At 41.9% G+C, this 15,088-nt stretch overlaps 2 protein-coding genes across 2 annotated transcripts; both read right to left on the reverse strand.

The window, feature by feature from the left end:
* Positions 1-31: 31 nt before the first annotated feature.
* LOC140349499 (tubulin alpha chain-like) lies at positions 32-4,420 on the reverse strand. Its single transcript, XM_072435899.1, has 5 exons — positions 4,297-4,420; positions 1,581-1,803; positions 1,331-1,479; positions 1,111-1,263; positions 32-966 (listed from the first exon to the last, which is right to left on the reverse strand). The coding sequence occupies exons 1-5, from the start codon at positions 4,297-4,299 to the stop codon at positions 145-147; spliced, it is 1,350 nt and encodes a 449-aa protein (XP_072292000.1). The 5' UTR covers positions 4,300-4,420; the 3' UTR covers positions 32-144.
* A 3,359-nt stretch (positions 4,421-7,779) lies between these two features.
* Positions 7,780-13,161, reverse strand: LOC140349584 (tubulin alpha-1A chain-like). The gene is made up of 5 exons (XM_072436015.1): positions 13,154-13,161; positions 12,395-12,617; positions 10,163-10,311; positions 8,786-8,938; positions 7,780-8,698 (listed from the first exon to the last, which is right to left on the reverse strand). Exons 1-5 carry the CDS (start codon positions 13,154-13,156, stop codon positions 7,871-7,873), a joined length of 1,356 nt encoding a protein of 451 aa, XP_072292116.1. The 5' UTR covers positions 13,157-13,161; the 3' UTR covers positions 7,780-7,870.
* Positions 13,162-15,088: the final 1,927 nt, after the last annotated feature.

The raw sequence follows: 15,088 nt of genomic DNA on the forward strand, positions 1-15,088 counted from the left end.
ATCAATTACCAGTCGAGAATCAAAAAGCATTAGACCGACACATGACCTTTATTTAAATGGTTTATTCAGTTAAACAAAACTGGTCAGAACTTAAGGAATGTGCACAAAAACTGTTTTGAATTAGCCTTTACTTGCATACAAAACTTAATACTCTTCGCCTTCCTCTTCTCCCTCGACACTGTCCAAGCCCACCTCTTCATAATCCTTCTCCAGGGCGGCCATGTCTTCTCTAGCCTCGGAGAACTCTCCTTCCTCCATGCCCTCTCCCACATACCAGTGCACAAATGCTCTTTTGGCATACATCAGGTCAAACTTGTGGTCCAGCCGAGCCCAGGCCTCAGCAATGGCTGTGGTGTTGCTCAACATGCAGACTGCGCGCTGCACTTTGGCCAGGTCTCCTCCTGGCACCACTGTGGGTGGCTGGTAGTTGATGCCCACCTTGAAGCCTGTGGGACACCAGTCCACGAACTGTATGGAGCGCTTGGTTTTGATAGTAGCAATGGCAGAGTTGACATCTTTGGGAACAACATCTCCACGGTACAAAAGACAGCAGGCCATGTATTTACCATGACGGGGGTCACACTTGACCATCTGATTGGCTGGTTCAAAGCAGGCATTTGTGATGTCAGCAACAGTTAGCTGCTCGTGATAGGCCTTCTCTGCAGAGATGATTGGCGCATAGGTGGCCAGAGGGAAGTGGATACGAGGGTAGGGCACCAGGTTGGTCTGAAACTCTGTCAAGTCCACGTTCAAAGCACCATCAAAGCGCAGAGAGGCAGTAATGGAGGACACAATTTGCCCGATCAGCCTGTTGAGGTTGGTGTAAGTCGGACGCTCAATATCCAGGTTCCTGCGGCAGATGTCGTAGATGGCCTCGTTGTCTACCATGAAAGCACAGTCGGAGTGCTCCAGAGTAGTGTGCGTGGTCAGGATAGCGTTGTAGGGCTCCACAACAGCAGTGGACACCTGGGGGGAAAAATAGATTCTGTAGTAGTAATAAAAACTATTGTGGTCCAAAGAGGACACTGGCATCAAAACCTGTACTTTAGAATCTAAGACTGATCCTGCAAATAAAAAAAAACATTTAGTTTAGCCATTAAGTTTCCCCACCTGTGGAGCTGGATAAACTGCAAACTCCAGTTTAGACTTCTTGCCGTAGTCGACTGAGAGGCGCTCCATCAACAGAGAGGTGAAGCCAGAGCCGGTGCCTCCTCCAAATGAATGAAAGATCAGGAATCCCTGCAGACCTGTGCACTGGTCGGCCTGGAGAAAAGGTTTAAGTTATTGAAAGCGTGCACGTTTGGAGAACAAAAGTTTCAGTCACACTCACAAGTTTACGAGTTCTGTCTAGAACAACGTCAATTATCTCTTTGCCAACGGTGTAGTGACCACGGGCGTAGTTATTGGCAGCATCCTCCTTCCCAGATATCAGCTGTTCTGGATGGAATAGCTGTCTGTAAGTCCCAGTGCGCACCTCATCTGAAGGCAAACATGAATCCATAGATTATCAGTTGACATCTTGTCCCTTATAGCAACATGCTTAGTTTGTGTACCACTTTTTTAATGTTTGTATAGTTTACCTATAACAGTTGGTTCCAGGTCCACAAACACCGCTCTGGGCACATGTTTTCCAGCTCCTGTCTCACTAAAAAACGTGTTGAATGAGTCGTCTCCTCCTCTGAGCGTCTTGTCGCTGGGCACCTGACCATCAGGCTGAATGCCATGCTCCAGGCAGTACAACTCCCAGCAGGCATTGCCCATCTGAACTCCGGCCTGGCCCACATGCATTGAAATACACTCACGCTGGCAAGACAGGAAAGCAAAGGTTAGTTATATTAAACAAACTTTATTGTATCCAATACTGTATAAACGCACTGCTCTACCACTGAACCAAAGTACAAGCCATTTAAGGAACTTTTCATGCAACTCAAAATGTAAGATAATGAGGTCAAAACTAGGGCTGCAGCCATCATTTATTTGTATGCAGCATTACGTGTGCTGCACCTTCATCTCAGTGTCCCAGGCGACAGGACGTAGGTGCTTGACGGTTTGTGGGGTCCACAAGGCGGCGCGGCTAAATTTCATATTTCTTGGCGACACGTCCCCCCACGCACGGTCGTGGGGTTCCGCGGGGAAATGAACGGGATTTCATAGCAGCTGGCTCAGATTCCTACTGTTGACACCGCAGCCCTTATAAGTCTTATTTTCGCGTGGAATTTACATGCGGGAAGTTTAATCCAAGCTTAAAGTGAAAGGCTCAATACCAAGCCCCCAGCAGAGAGCAGCTGCCACTGCGTCGTCATCTTTAACGGTTTTCACTCATGGATCTATTAAAAATGAGCTCAGCTCATGATCTAATGCCGTTGTGCTGCTTCTTTACCTTTACAATACATCAGAACATTTGCTCATTAATGCAATTTTGTTTTTATAAGTCAATTTAAATTATATAATATACATAGTGCTAAGCTGTACATTATGTTTACCAAAATCTATTGTCATGGCTCAATATTTTAGTGTCATTATTCAGTGTTTTATCGCAAATAAAACAAAAATGTTGCGCTTGTGAACTTTTTCACTGACAATGGAAAGAATTCTGATTCTTTAGTACATGGAATGTTTGATCTAAAATTGATTTAAATTACGGATTTTTTTATTTGTCAAATGCCTATTATTCTGCAACATGTCAAATGTATTCAGATGACATGTTTATCTACATGCAAAAAGTCATGATTAAGTCAGTATTTAGACTGCTTTTAAGTGCAATACCGATAACACTGATGGACACGAACATAACAGCAATCAGTTTATACCTGGTAAAAAACATCCAATTTCCATAGCATTTATTACATCATTTAGTTTTTCCAGGCATAAAAATGTCAAGACATTGCTTCTGAGTAGTAGATCCACGACCCTCAGACCCATGGTGGTCATTAGTTTGATTTGTTCCGTTATTAAACTCATAGATCCATAGTTTTAAGTCTGCAGCTCGTTCGTGGCATTTGGTCTCGCCCCGTTCACGTCACCTACACGCGCTGATTGGTCTAGACGGTCACGAGCCGCGTTAGAGCGTAGCTGAAGCTAACAGCTTAAAATGCGTTTTAAAGACAACTGAAGAATCTTAAAATTAGAAAAAGTCAATGACCCATAAATAGGTAAGAATTGCCGCTATATACGACATTTCTTAAAGCTCAAAGTGCTCTTTCAGCGGAACACGAGCAGTTTTTCGTTACATTGCGCTCTAGGAAAAAAAGCTTGCTGCAGTACCAATGGAGTGGCCACTGGGGGTTGTTTGCGACATGCTGCGTCTAGCCATACCATATCCAGATATTATAATAGATCCATGCTCAAAACACCGCGCTCTTTAACACAACAGGCCCTGGACGAAGCTCCGTGTGAAGCATAAGCGCCACGGATTCACGCGTTTTTAGGAAAATATGTAAATTAAAAGAATCAAGGCAACAAAATAATCAAAGCTTTTTAGTAATCGCATTACTCGATTTACTAGAGTAATCGTTGACGCCCTAGTCAAAACATTAAAATCTGTAGGACCTTTAAGTATGACAAATTTGGCGGGAAGTTTCTTTGTATAATTTGTAAAGGCAGGTCTGTGTGCTCCATTAGGTGCGTCACTTGGTTTAGCAGACCGGTTTCAGCCTGTAGTACTCCCCTCCCCAAACCGAGTCTTAGATCAGCCGCAGCCAGCAAATCCGCAACACACCACCAGGGAGGGGAGAATGAGTCCACACAGGCCGGAAAAGGGGCCTCCTCCCCCATATAGTAGCAAACACCACGTCCTCGTTATCTGATGGCGCCTCTGGTTTAGGCTTAAAAACGTTGATCCCAAATACGCAAAGGGATTTGGGATTTTAGGATTCAAGAACAGCAGTGAACAAGGCCAGAAAGGCCACCTTGAAGCGTAGGTCAACAATTCAATAACGTTTTAAAATTGTGAATTCTAATGGACGCTGTTCGACGACTGGTCTAGTCAATTTTACAATCCATGGAGACCATAGATCCGCATGTTACACAACGTGCATTTGAAGTCCATCATTTTGCTTCGCAACACAATTCCTCAAATTACTTGAGCATTCAATTCTGCAGAAGACGAGGCTTGACTAGATGCAGGACATATAAAACACACTCGACGGTAGTACGTTATAACCGTCGTACTTTCTGAACTGCGTCAGTCCCAACTTGCGCAACAGTTGAGCCAAATATTTAGGTTACATAAAACGTTTTTTGTTATGCGGGTAGTTTCGAACAATACACTACTTAGACTTACATATTATTACTCACCATTTTTATGACTGTTTTCCTCTACACCGACGTCAAAGAGTCTCTTGTAAAGGCAGCTCACACTGGCGGGGTCCGGGCGGGTGGGTTTATTTATACTATTGTGATAGTGGGCGTGGCTACTGCGTCAAATGTACGCGCCGCGGCGGGAGCGCGGCTCATGGAGGGAGGAAAGGCGGGAGCGGGAAAACATGGAGCAAATGTTGACGCCATCTTCCTCTTTTAAAAAAAATATGCGCGTGTGCGTGCGTGCGCGTGTTCAACTCATTAACTTAAGTATGCCTCATAATTGCATACATTTTTATTTTTTGTCTTGACTAGAACAGTATTTTGGTTCTGTGTACTGTTTGGAAGTGTGTGCTACAGTGAGTTGGGACCATGGATCTATGTTAGGGACCATGGACCTATACTATCTGCCCCGCGATCCGGATTGAGTGGTGGCCGCTCCACTAGTGGCCTCACAGCCCAGACCATTCAAAGTGTTCAGCTTGTAAAATTACCGACAGTTCCAAATTCTTTTTAGTCTAAAAATAAAATCAGAATCAGAAAGGGTTTATTGCCATTGTCAATGAACAGAATTCACAAACATAGGAACTTGTCTTGGTGATTTGTTGCAACATAGAACAATTAATAAGTCAAAAAGATAAACTATTTAAATCTGCAATGGGATAAAAACAACAATAAGTTATAAGATAAAAGAACAGGATAAAAATAAGGCTTACTATGTACACAAATCTACTGTTTAATTTACATATGTAGTAGAAAGTGAACGGTGGCTGGAGGGCTGTCACTTTCCTGAAGTCCACAATCATCTCCACTGTCTTCTGGGCGTTGAACTCCAGGTTGTTACAGCTGCAAACTGGAAGGAATTTCATTCTTTACAATTTCTAAAATCCTCAAAATAAAATGTTTTGACCTCAGGGTGAATAGTGAACGGTGATCTGCTGTCAGCATGCTCACTTCCGTCGCGCAAAGCATCACGAGGAAAGGCCCAGAGCTCGCTCCATAACCAGGAAGTAATGCGGAAGAAAAATATTTTTTTGCCGGCATGTGCCCAGGGCTTGGTTGGGACGATGAGTATTATAGTCCCATGGTTGGGACCAAGCTCTGATTTATAAGCTTCAATAAAAAAATTCTGTTCATGGGCTCATGGGGGGTGGTTATTGCTTTGATCATTTTTTTTTATAGAAACACTTTATTTGTAAATACCTATAAAAGTCATATTTCTCCAAGTCAAAGGAATCTTTCAACATATCAAAACTTAACATAAGAACTTGCTTTGATCATTCAGTGCAACATACACCGATGAACAATAATAAAAACAAGATGTATAGAAAAAAAATAGGGCATGCCAGTTGTATGGATCTAACTTCTGGGACAGTCTCCCTGAGGTTGTAAGACAGGCCCCTACGCTGGTAGTGTTTAAGTCCAGGCTGAAAACCCCTTTTGCTCAGGGGCCTATTATTATAATTTTTTTAAACGCGTGAAAGAATTTCCCCCATTTAAGGCTTAAGCTGTTCCTGAACCCTCTGGAGTACAAACAATTGGCTGGAGCCTTTGTTTAGCTGAGACTCTAGTTTTGTGCTCTGATGTCTGTTTTACTGTAATTATAAGTAGAAACAAGCTCTGCACAAAGGAATTCAGATTTTAAATCCTGCATAGATTTGCTTGTATTAATGAGTACAGCTGGTTGGGATCGCCTGAGTGACACCAAAATGAGCATCTGTTGAGTTTTGTAATTAGTGGTGTGCCTGTAGATATTGATGAGGAGGATTTTCTGTTTTTTCCTGGGGCGTGTGGTGCTCAGAGACTGTTAAAACTGTAAAAAAGCAAACAGAGACAAAACAAACGGAGACAAAGCCAACTGAAGTACAGCCTGATTCACAATTTCTAATGATTGAGAAGCAAAGTTTCCTAGCTTTTATAGCGGTTGTGATTGTGAACATTTCTGTGGAGCTGCAAGATACATCTGAACGGGTCAAGGTGATATTGGATGCTGCAAATAGATTTTTAGGTGTAGGGGATGTGACCGGGGAGGAATTAGAGAGGATTTGTTTAGAACAGTGGATGAAGGGGAAATTAGGGTAGAGTAGGATCTGTAGGGTGCACGTTACATTACATTTTAAAGTTCCACATGGTGGCGGTAATGCACGTTTTAAATGTTTGCTAACTGCCACAAACTCCCATTAGAAGAAGAAGAAGAATTCCTTGTTCTGCTGCTGGAGAAAACACAGCTCCTTGTGTCCATTTTTTTTTGCACAAAGCACTTTGCACTTTATTTTGATTCAAAATGAAAAAGATGTGGACCACGTCGCTGTCTTGTCTCATTTAACTCCAACCACTAAAGGCCAGCCTACATTACAGGGACTTGTAATAAAGCAAACATGTCCAGGCGGAATCCATATAAATCATAAAATATCCTATTAATTTTTCATTTTATTTTAGGGTAATTTTTTATTGTGGGTTTGGAGTACAAAATGACCCTGAATCTTTATTTTGTAGCATATCAAGCAGCTTGAGAGTTCCCTTTTATAAGATGGTGGACGAAATGGAATAAATAAAGAAAAATTCCAACGTCGCCCTAAGCATGAGGGGCCTTATTGTAACTATTTATGCTTCTATTTTTGTCTTGTGATTTACATTGTATTGTGATTTTATTGTGTTTTTATGATTGTAAAAGCACATTTGAGTTTCATTTGTATGAACTGTGCTCTACATTTTTTTATTGATTGAAATGGCAGCAATTTGGCTTCCTGGGGGCTTCTCTATCCCTCTAAATCTCTCTCTCTCTCCCTTTCTCTCGCTCTCTCTTTCTCTCTCCCCCCCTCTCGCTCTCTTATTTGATTTATAATGAATAAAATCACCAATACACAAATAATAATTTAATAAACATTTTGAATTGTTATGAGACAATGGTTAAATCATTCCCCAAATGAAATCCTAAATTATTATCTAGTAAAAGGCTCTTTCTTCTGCTTTCTGTGCATGATCATTTGTACATACACAAAAATAATCCACAAAACTCCGATAGTTTCAGTGCAAATTTCCTGTTGTCTGTCAGACCCTACCAGTGCCTTTGTACATTTCTCAGTTCTGTTCTATTAAAACCTGTTACAATCATCACCTTTTTCCAGCTCTGTAATTGGCTCTGTTCTGCCGTTCGTGACAAACGGAAGTGCCAATCTGAGGCAAAAAGAAGCAAAAGTGGGCGGGGTGAATAAAGGCGAATAGGAGTAAACGTTTTTAGTCCTAAAATTACTCAGAGAGGTACAATTTCTTTTAAAAGTTACCCAATTAGTGCAGCTTGGTAGTCGAGTGGATAGCACACATGCAGGGTTGAATCTGGCTCTCGACAGTTTGCTGCAATGTCCTTCCCTCACTCATCCCTATTTCTAGCTATACTATACAACCTAATAAAGCTTACAGGCCAAAACTCCTTTGTGCCTACACTAGCAAATCTTAAAAAAGCACAATGAAAGAAACAGATACATACAATAATTATTTTAATTGAATTGGTGTTGTACATTTATATCTTCAAAAGCTTGTCCTAGACAAAGTGATAGTGAGAACAAACACACTAATACTCCTCTCCCTCCTCCTCTCCTTCTCCCTCAATGCTGTCCATGCCAACCTCTTCATAATCCTTCTCCAGGGCGGCCATGTCTTCTCTAGCCTCGGAGAACTCTCCTTCCTCCATGCCCTCTCCCACATACCAGTGCACAAATGCTCTTTTGGCATACATCAGGTCAAACTTGTGGTCCAGCCGAGCCCAGGCCTCAGCAATGGCTGTGGTGTTGCTCAACATGCAGACTGCGCGCTGCACTTTGGCCAGGTCTCCTCCTGGCACCACTGTGGGTGGCTGGTAGTTGATGCCCACCTTGAAGCCTGTGGGACACCAGTCCACGAACTGTATGGTGCGCTTGGTTTTTATAGTAGCAATGGCAGAGTTGACATCTTTGGGAACAACATCTCCACGAAATAACAAGCAACAGGCCATGTATTTACCATGACGGGGGTCACACTTGACCATTTGATTGGCTGGTTCAAAGCAGGCATTGGTTATTTCAGCTACAGACAGCTGCTCATGATAGGCCTTCTCTGCAGAGATAACTGGAGCATAGGTGGCCAGAGGGAAGTGGATACGAGGGTAGGGCACCAGGTTGGTCTGAAACTCTGTCAAGTCCACGTTCAAAGCACCATCAAAGCGCAGAGAGGCAGTAATGGAGGACACAATTTGCCCGATCAGCCTGTTGAGGTTGGTGTAAGTCGGACGCTCAATATCCAGGTTCCTGCGGCAGATGTCGTAGATGGCCTCGTTGTCTACCATGAAAGCACAGTCGGAGTGCTCCAGAGTAGTGTGCGTGGTCAGGATGGAGTTGTAGGGCTCCACAACAGCAGTGGACACCTGGGGAAAGATAAAATTATAATAGTTACTAAAACATTTGCAACACTACTGTGGTGGTTGTTTTTGAGGCTTTATTATCTGTTGTACTTGTGGTGCTGGGTAAATTGCAAACTCCAGTTTAGACTTCTTGCCGTAGTCGACTGAGAGGCGCTCCATCAACAGAGAGGTGAAGCCAGAGCCGGTGCCTCCTCCAAATGAATGAAAGATCAGGAATCCCTGCAGACCTGTGCACTGGTCGGCCTGTTGACATAAATAAGATAAAATAAGTTCCTGGTGAAGAATTGCCCTCTGGGTTCTGGGTCTAATTTATAATTTGTTAATAAATCCTGTTTGATCATTGTGAACATTTGGGAGTATTTGTTCCATTTTTTAGTGAATGTATACTTCTATTGTCTGTGTATAAGGCTCTGATTATTTATTAAGTTTATTGCATATCAGTTCAGGTATTCACAGTTTGAGGTCTCAGGACATTTTCATCCATATCAACACAGAGACAGGAAAAAGGGCTTTGAACGAATTAGCTCCCTCCCTGTGGAACAAAACTTTGTAAAGAGACTTTGTAAATTAAATCATTTTATGCCTTTTAATGATATTAAAGAACTGGTCAAGGACTACCCACAGTGCCGATGCACTAGTTTTATATAATTTATCTCATATTGTATTTGTAAATGTGTTTTTTATGTATTTGTAAATTATATTAATCAATTTTATTGAATGTTTTATTTGTGTTTTAGTACAGTCAAGTAAGTCGGTCCTTGCATTCTTTGGGTATAAGAGATATGGTGGATTCTTTCCAACTTAGGGAAATCGGACGTTTTTTTTAAGTGCCAAGTTAAAAGTTGTTAAAAAGAGAGAAGTGTTTCTTTTAAAGATTCATAACACTCTGAGGCGAACCCATCATTCCCTGGAGAATTTACTGTTCTTTAATCTCTTGATTGCACCCGCCGATATTTCCAACACTGTTATGGCAGCTCCAAATTTTTGGTTGAACATTCTTTGGCAAAGAGCATATTCTTTAAAAAAATTCTGTGAGGTCATATGATTCATTTCTTCTCTTCTCTTCTTAATTTCCTGTATCACTTGAAAGGATTCCCTTTTATGGCCCGTTTTACTTCCAGGTGTTTTGGTTTTCTTGTAGATCTTACACATTTTTCTGCCTGTGTCTTTTTTGTCAAGGACATGGCTATACTTTACCTCTCATGAAACAATCTGTTTTATTGTTTCATATTTTGTTTGGTTAAATTAAATATTGGAATTAAAAAGAAAACATTAACAAAGTTAACATAAAAAAGTTAGTTGTGCATTTACAAAAACAATTCCACTTGGTGGACATTATAACTATATTTGATATTGAAGCTATACTACATTTGATATTGAGGCTCTAAGTTATTTATAAAGCTGCAGGTAATCGGCCAACAATTGTCCGGTTTACTCTTTCCTCCCACAACAGTGAAAATGACTGACCAGTTTCCGTATGCGGTCCAGAACCAGGTCAATAATCTCTTTGCCTATGGTGTAGTGCCCACGGGCGTAGTTATTTGCTGCATCCTCCTTCCCCGTAATGAGCTGCTCAGGGTGGAACAGCTGCCGGTATGTCCCAGTGCGCACCTCATCTGTCAGGGAAGCGTTACATAAACGGATCAACAATAGATTCAATTACTATAAAAGTTTCAGGACGATCACCACTACCTTGAAAACAATAATGCAGAGAGTTACAGTTGTACTAATACTAGTATGTTACTGATAATACTACTATAATTGTGGTGTAGAAAAATGTTAGGCATTTGGGGGAAGCTGCCATTCAGTATGCTATGTTTAGATGCACAATCCAACAGGATTGTGCATCTAAACATAGCTTAATTTTATTTGAAACCTATGAGTGGCCAATGTTTTAAAAACAAAGAAGTAGGCTATGGAAGTATGTACAGCTAACATACTAATGCATAAATAGTCAATTCATGCTGTCAATTGTGGCATATACCAAGGTGATGCGCTGTCCCCACTGCTGTTCTGCATAGGCCTGAACCCCCTCAGCCAAATACTCAACAAGGCTGGCTATGGATACGGACTCAGGAATGGGGCTACCATCAGTCACCTCCTCTACATGGATGACATCCAGCTGTATGCTAAGAGCGAGTGGGACATTGACTCCCTGATTCACACCACAGGATCTACAGCTCAGACATCGGAATGTCATTCGGACTAGAGAAGTGTGGGCGGATGGTGACTAAGAGAGGGAAGGTGGTCCACACAGAGGGGGTCTCACTCCCAGAAGGAGCAATAACAGACATTGAGGACAGTTACAAGTACCTGGAAATCCCACAGGCAAATGGCAACCTCGAAGAGGTCACAAGGAAAACGGCTACGGCCAAATACCTACAACAAGTGAGGCAAGTCCTCAGAAGCAGCTCAATGGCAAGAACAGGTCCCGGCAATAAACAGCTACGCCCTGCCAGTGATCCGATACCTTGCAGGAATAATCAGAGGGCCAACGGAGGAGTTACAGACCACAGATGTTGAGACACGAAAGCTCCTGACCATGACCATGCATGGAGGGTTCCATCCCAAATCCAGCACCCTGAGACTGTACACTAGCTGTAAGGAAGGAGGCCGGGGACTACTGAGTGTGAGAGCCACTATCCAGGACGAAACGCCCAAGATCCACAAGTACATCAAGGACAAGGCTCCTACAGATGACGTGCTCAGTGAATGTCTCAGACAATGGGGAACAGAGGATGAGGTGCTGGAGGGAGCATCATGGGAGGACAAGCCCCTACATGGGATGTACCACCGGAACATAACTGAAGTGACTGATATCACAAAATCCTACCAATGGTTAGAAAGAGCCGGTCTGAAGGACAGAGGCCCTGATCATGGCAGCACAGGAGCCGGCCCTGAACACCAGATCAATAGAGGCCCAGATCTACCACACCAGACAAGACCCAAGGTGTAGGCTGTGCAAAGGGGGCCCTGAGACCATCAGGTCCCCGCACATAACTGCAGGGTGTAAGATGCTGGCAGGGACAGCATACATGGAGCGCCATAACCAGGTGCTGGCATAGTGTACAGAAACATCTGTGCAGAGGACGGGCTGGAGACCCCAAGGACAAAGTGGAAAACACCTCCAAAGGTGGTGGAGAACGACCGAGCCAAGGTCCTCTGGGACTCCCAGATACAGACAGACCGAATGGTAATGGTGAATCAACCGGACATAGTGGTGGTCAACAAGGGTCAGAGGAAAGCCGTGGTGGTGGACATTGCAGTACATGGGATGGAAACATCCGGAAAAATGAACATGAGAAACTAGAGAAATACCAAAGTCTGAACATGCACAGGTTAAAAAACTGTGCCAATTGGGCAATAACAACAATAAAGAGGGTTGACTGTTACAAATCTTTAGTGCTAATGCTAAAGATTTACATGTCTTTAGCTTCCGCACTCAGTTGCAACTGCAATTCGGTTTATGATTTATGTCACACTGAGCAGTTTCACATTTGATAAATGTGGGATATTAAACAGGGTTATTGTAGAAATTCCAACCAACACATCTGAGTAAAGGTTTGGAAAATAGATAATCTTGCAGTTTATACTTTTGTTCCTTTAGAGACTAGTAAACCAACAACAAAACTTAGTCGGAGTAGGCCTACTTGCATGTAAACTACTGCTCCTGTCTGTTCCTGTGAGTTTTGTTTTTACCTATAACAGTTGGTTCCAGGTCCACAAACACCGCTCTGGGCACATGTTTTCCAGCTCCTGTCTCACTGAAAAATGTGTTGAATGAGTCGTCTCCTCCTCCAATTGTCTTGTCACTGGGCATCTGACCGTCAGGCTGAATGCCGTGCTCCAGGCAGTACAATTCCCAACAGGCATTGCCAATCTGAGCGCCAGCCTGGCCAACATGTACAGAGATACATTCACGCTGTGGGGAAAAAAGTCAAAAGTTAAAGGACAAGCCTATTCAAAAGGCCAATTCCTGCATTGTTTATTGTTTATATTGTTTTAATATTGATTAGCCAGTTTGACGGATGAAGATTTTTTTTATCCAAACAGAGACAGATAATTTTTTAGGGATTAAACCAAAAAGCTGTTTTGTCAATAGTAAGGTAAAAAATTATTGGCAAAACAGTAGTTTATCTACACTTGACGGTTTGTGTACACTGGCATCCTTAAGGGTTTGCCAGTGTAGCAATCATAATTGACTGACAAAATGCAAAATGGACTCAAAAGATAGAAATAACGGCACTCTGTGTGACTTTCTCACTTAACAGTCTGAGGGTTTAATCATAAATGGATAAGTTACTCTGTAACTTATCGAGTTGTTCAACAGCTCTTTTGGTTACTTAAATATTTTTCGCTAATGCATCATTATGGTGTTTTTTTTTCTCAAAACGGCCAGTAAATGTTACGTTTTTAACGTTCAATCCCAAGCTACTTTTAAGTTAGAATAAGACTTACCATGTTGAAGTAGTTGTGGTAGTACTGGTAGTATTTGCTCGTTCGTCGCTGGCAGAGTGGTGGGAGTGGAGGGAGTAAAGGTCTCTTGGAGTCTTGTGCTTTATAAGCAAGGACATTGCTATAGCAACGGCGTCTCTAGTAACTGGATCCCTGCAAACAACAGTTCACTCGTCAACCAAGAGACTAGGGAGAGATCACAATAGGCCATAACACTTAATGCAACGTAATTCTGTAATATGAAGTCAAATCAGTTTTCATTACACAGTATACAGTATATAGTATAATACATTACAAAACAGCTACAACAGCGCCACTCTTCTGTTGATACTCAGAGATCTACTAAAACACAATGTATTTTTTGTTCAGGGTTGCATACTAAATTATGCATGAAGTTAACTGCCACAAACAGTTGGACACATTCAGCTCTCAGAAGGTTAAATTTGGCACTTTTCTTTTTAAATCAAAAGGGTGCGATTGAGTTAATAATCATATGCCTCTGCATTTGTTTTTACTTCTGCTGCTACGAGTACAACTTTACTCATACATCTTGATACGGCAAACTCTTCGAGGCCTACCACATTGTTATGTTATTCTACCATTCATGGGCAAATTATTTCTTCCTGATTTGAAGAATTTGTGAGGACCTACGCCTGAAACCCATGAAAATCTTCAGTACTTGCTATGACATAATTAACAGCCATATTAAAAACTTACTGTGGGGCTTTAAATACATTTATATATCAACAGCATAGTGGTAAATGTTAACACAGTACTGCCTACTTGGACAGTTGCTACCACTTTTAATTACCAGTGGAAAAAAACTAAGGCTTAAAAGCCAAGAAACCCTAGCTGTGCCGTGGGTAAGGCTTGTGTTACAGAGTACCACACGCACACTTGAGACGAGCAGCCACACCTGTATATATGTGCCATATGGGATCAATACAAGCGTGTGGAGGGTTGAGGAGATATCAGGATTAATGTGTTTATTGATATCAAGCTCATAGATCAAGAGAATTTCAAAACCAAACATATTGATTTACTTGATTTATTTGATTTTGAAAAATGTATTCTGGGCTTTTGATCTTATTTCTATTTGCTTTTTATTATTTCTATTTGAAATATACCTGAGTTGTGTTTTGTTTCATTCACACAGACTTATTCGGATTATTTTTAGACACTAAAATGCATCTCAACTTTAAACTATAGGACAGCCAAGGGCGAGTTCATGTGCCTGTGTGCGTGTGTGTGTTCTTCCTGTGTCTTGCTGTGGGTGAGATCAGATTTAGAGAAGAAAAGTAAAACTTTTCCTGACAAGGATCCTGGCTCAGATCTGGAGAAAGGTCCAAAAGGTTCTCCTGGTCAATAGGCTCAGATCTGCTCCCTTACTCCTTTGAGGTTTAATCCTAGCAACATTAAATATTGGTACAAGGACATGATCAGGGCTAACAGACTTGAGAGCGACACTCAGTTGGAAAAATGAGGAACAAAACTCAATCTATTTTTGTTGATGGTAACCCTGACAATCATCTCCGTGGACCTGTGGGTTAATTATTGTTGTCCATTGCCATGGAGCGCGCAGACAACAGAACAATGGACAGACCAGTAATACAATAAATCCACTTCTCTAAACACACTTGGGCCCGTTTGTGTCAGTTGTCGCTCTAGAATAGATGCCCCTTGCAGCCTGGCTTTGCCACCTGTATTGTACTTTTAGATTGTGCCAAAGACAGATTCATGTAGAATCCATCAACTGAGTACTTGTTCTATGAACATGATATCTTTGTAGATTTGAATAGATTCTAACTAACTTTGCTTTCCTTGTCAACAAAGAGGACAACAACAAACAGTAGAAAGCATGGCTTGATTGGAGTCTGTGCACAACAGCACCTGGCCAGCTCAGTGTTGGCGTCAGTACTTGCTGATTATATTATATAT

Source organism: Eucyclogobius newberryi, unplaced genomic scaffold, assembly GCF_026437365.1.
Source record: "Eucyclogobius newberryi isolate DKJ021-1_F unplaced genomic scaffold, fEucNew1.0.hap1 SCAF_1, whole genome shotgun sequence".
NCBI classification, from domain to species: domain Eukaryota; kingdom Metazoa; phylum Chordata; class Actinopteri; order Gobiiformes; family Gobiidae; genus Eucyclogobius; species Eucyclogobius newberryi.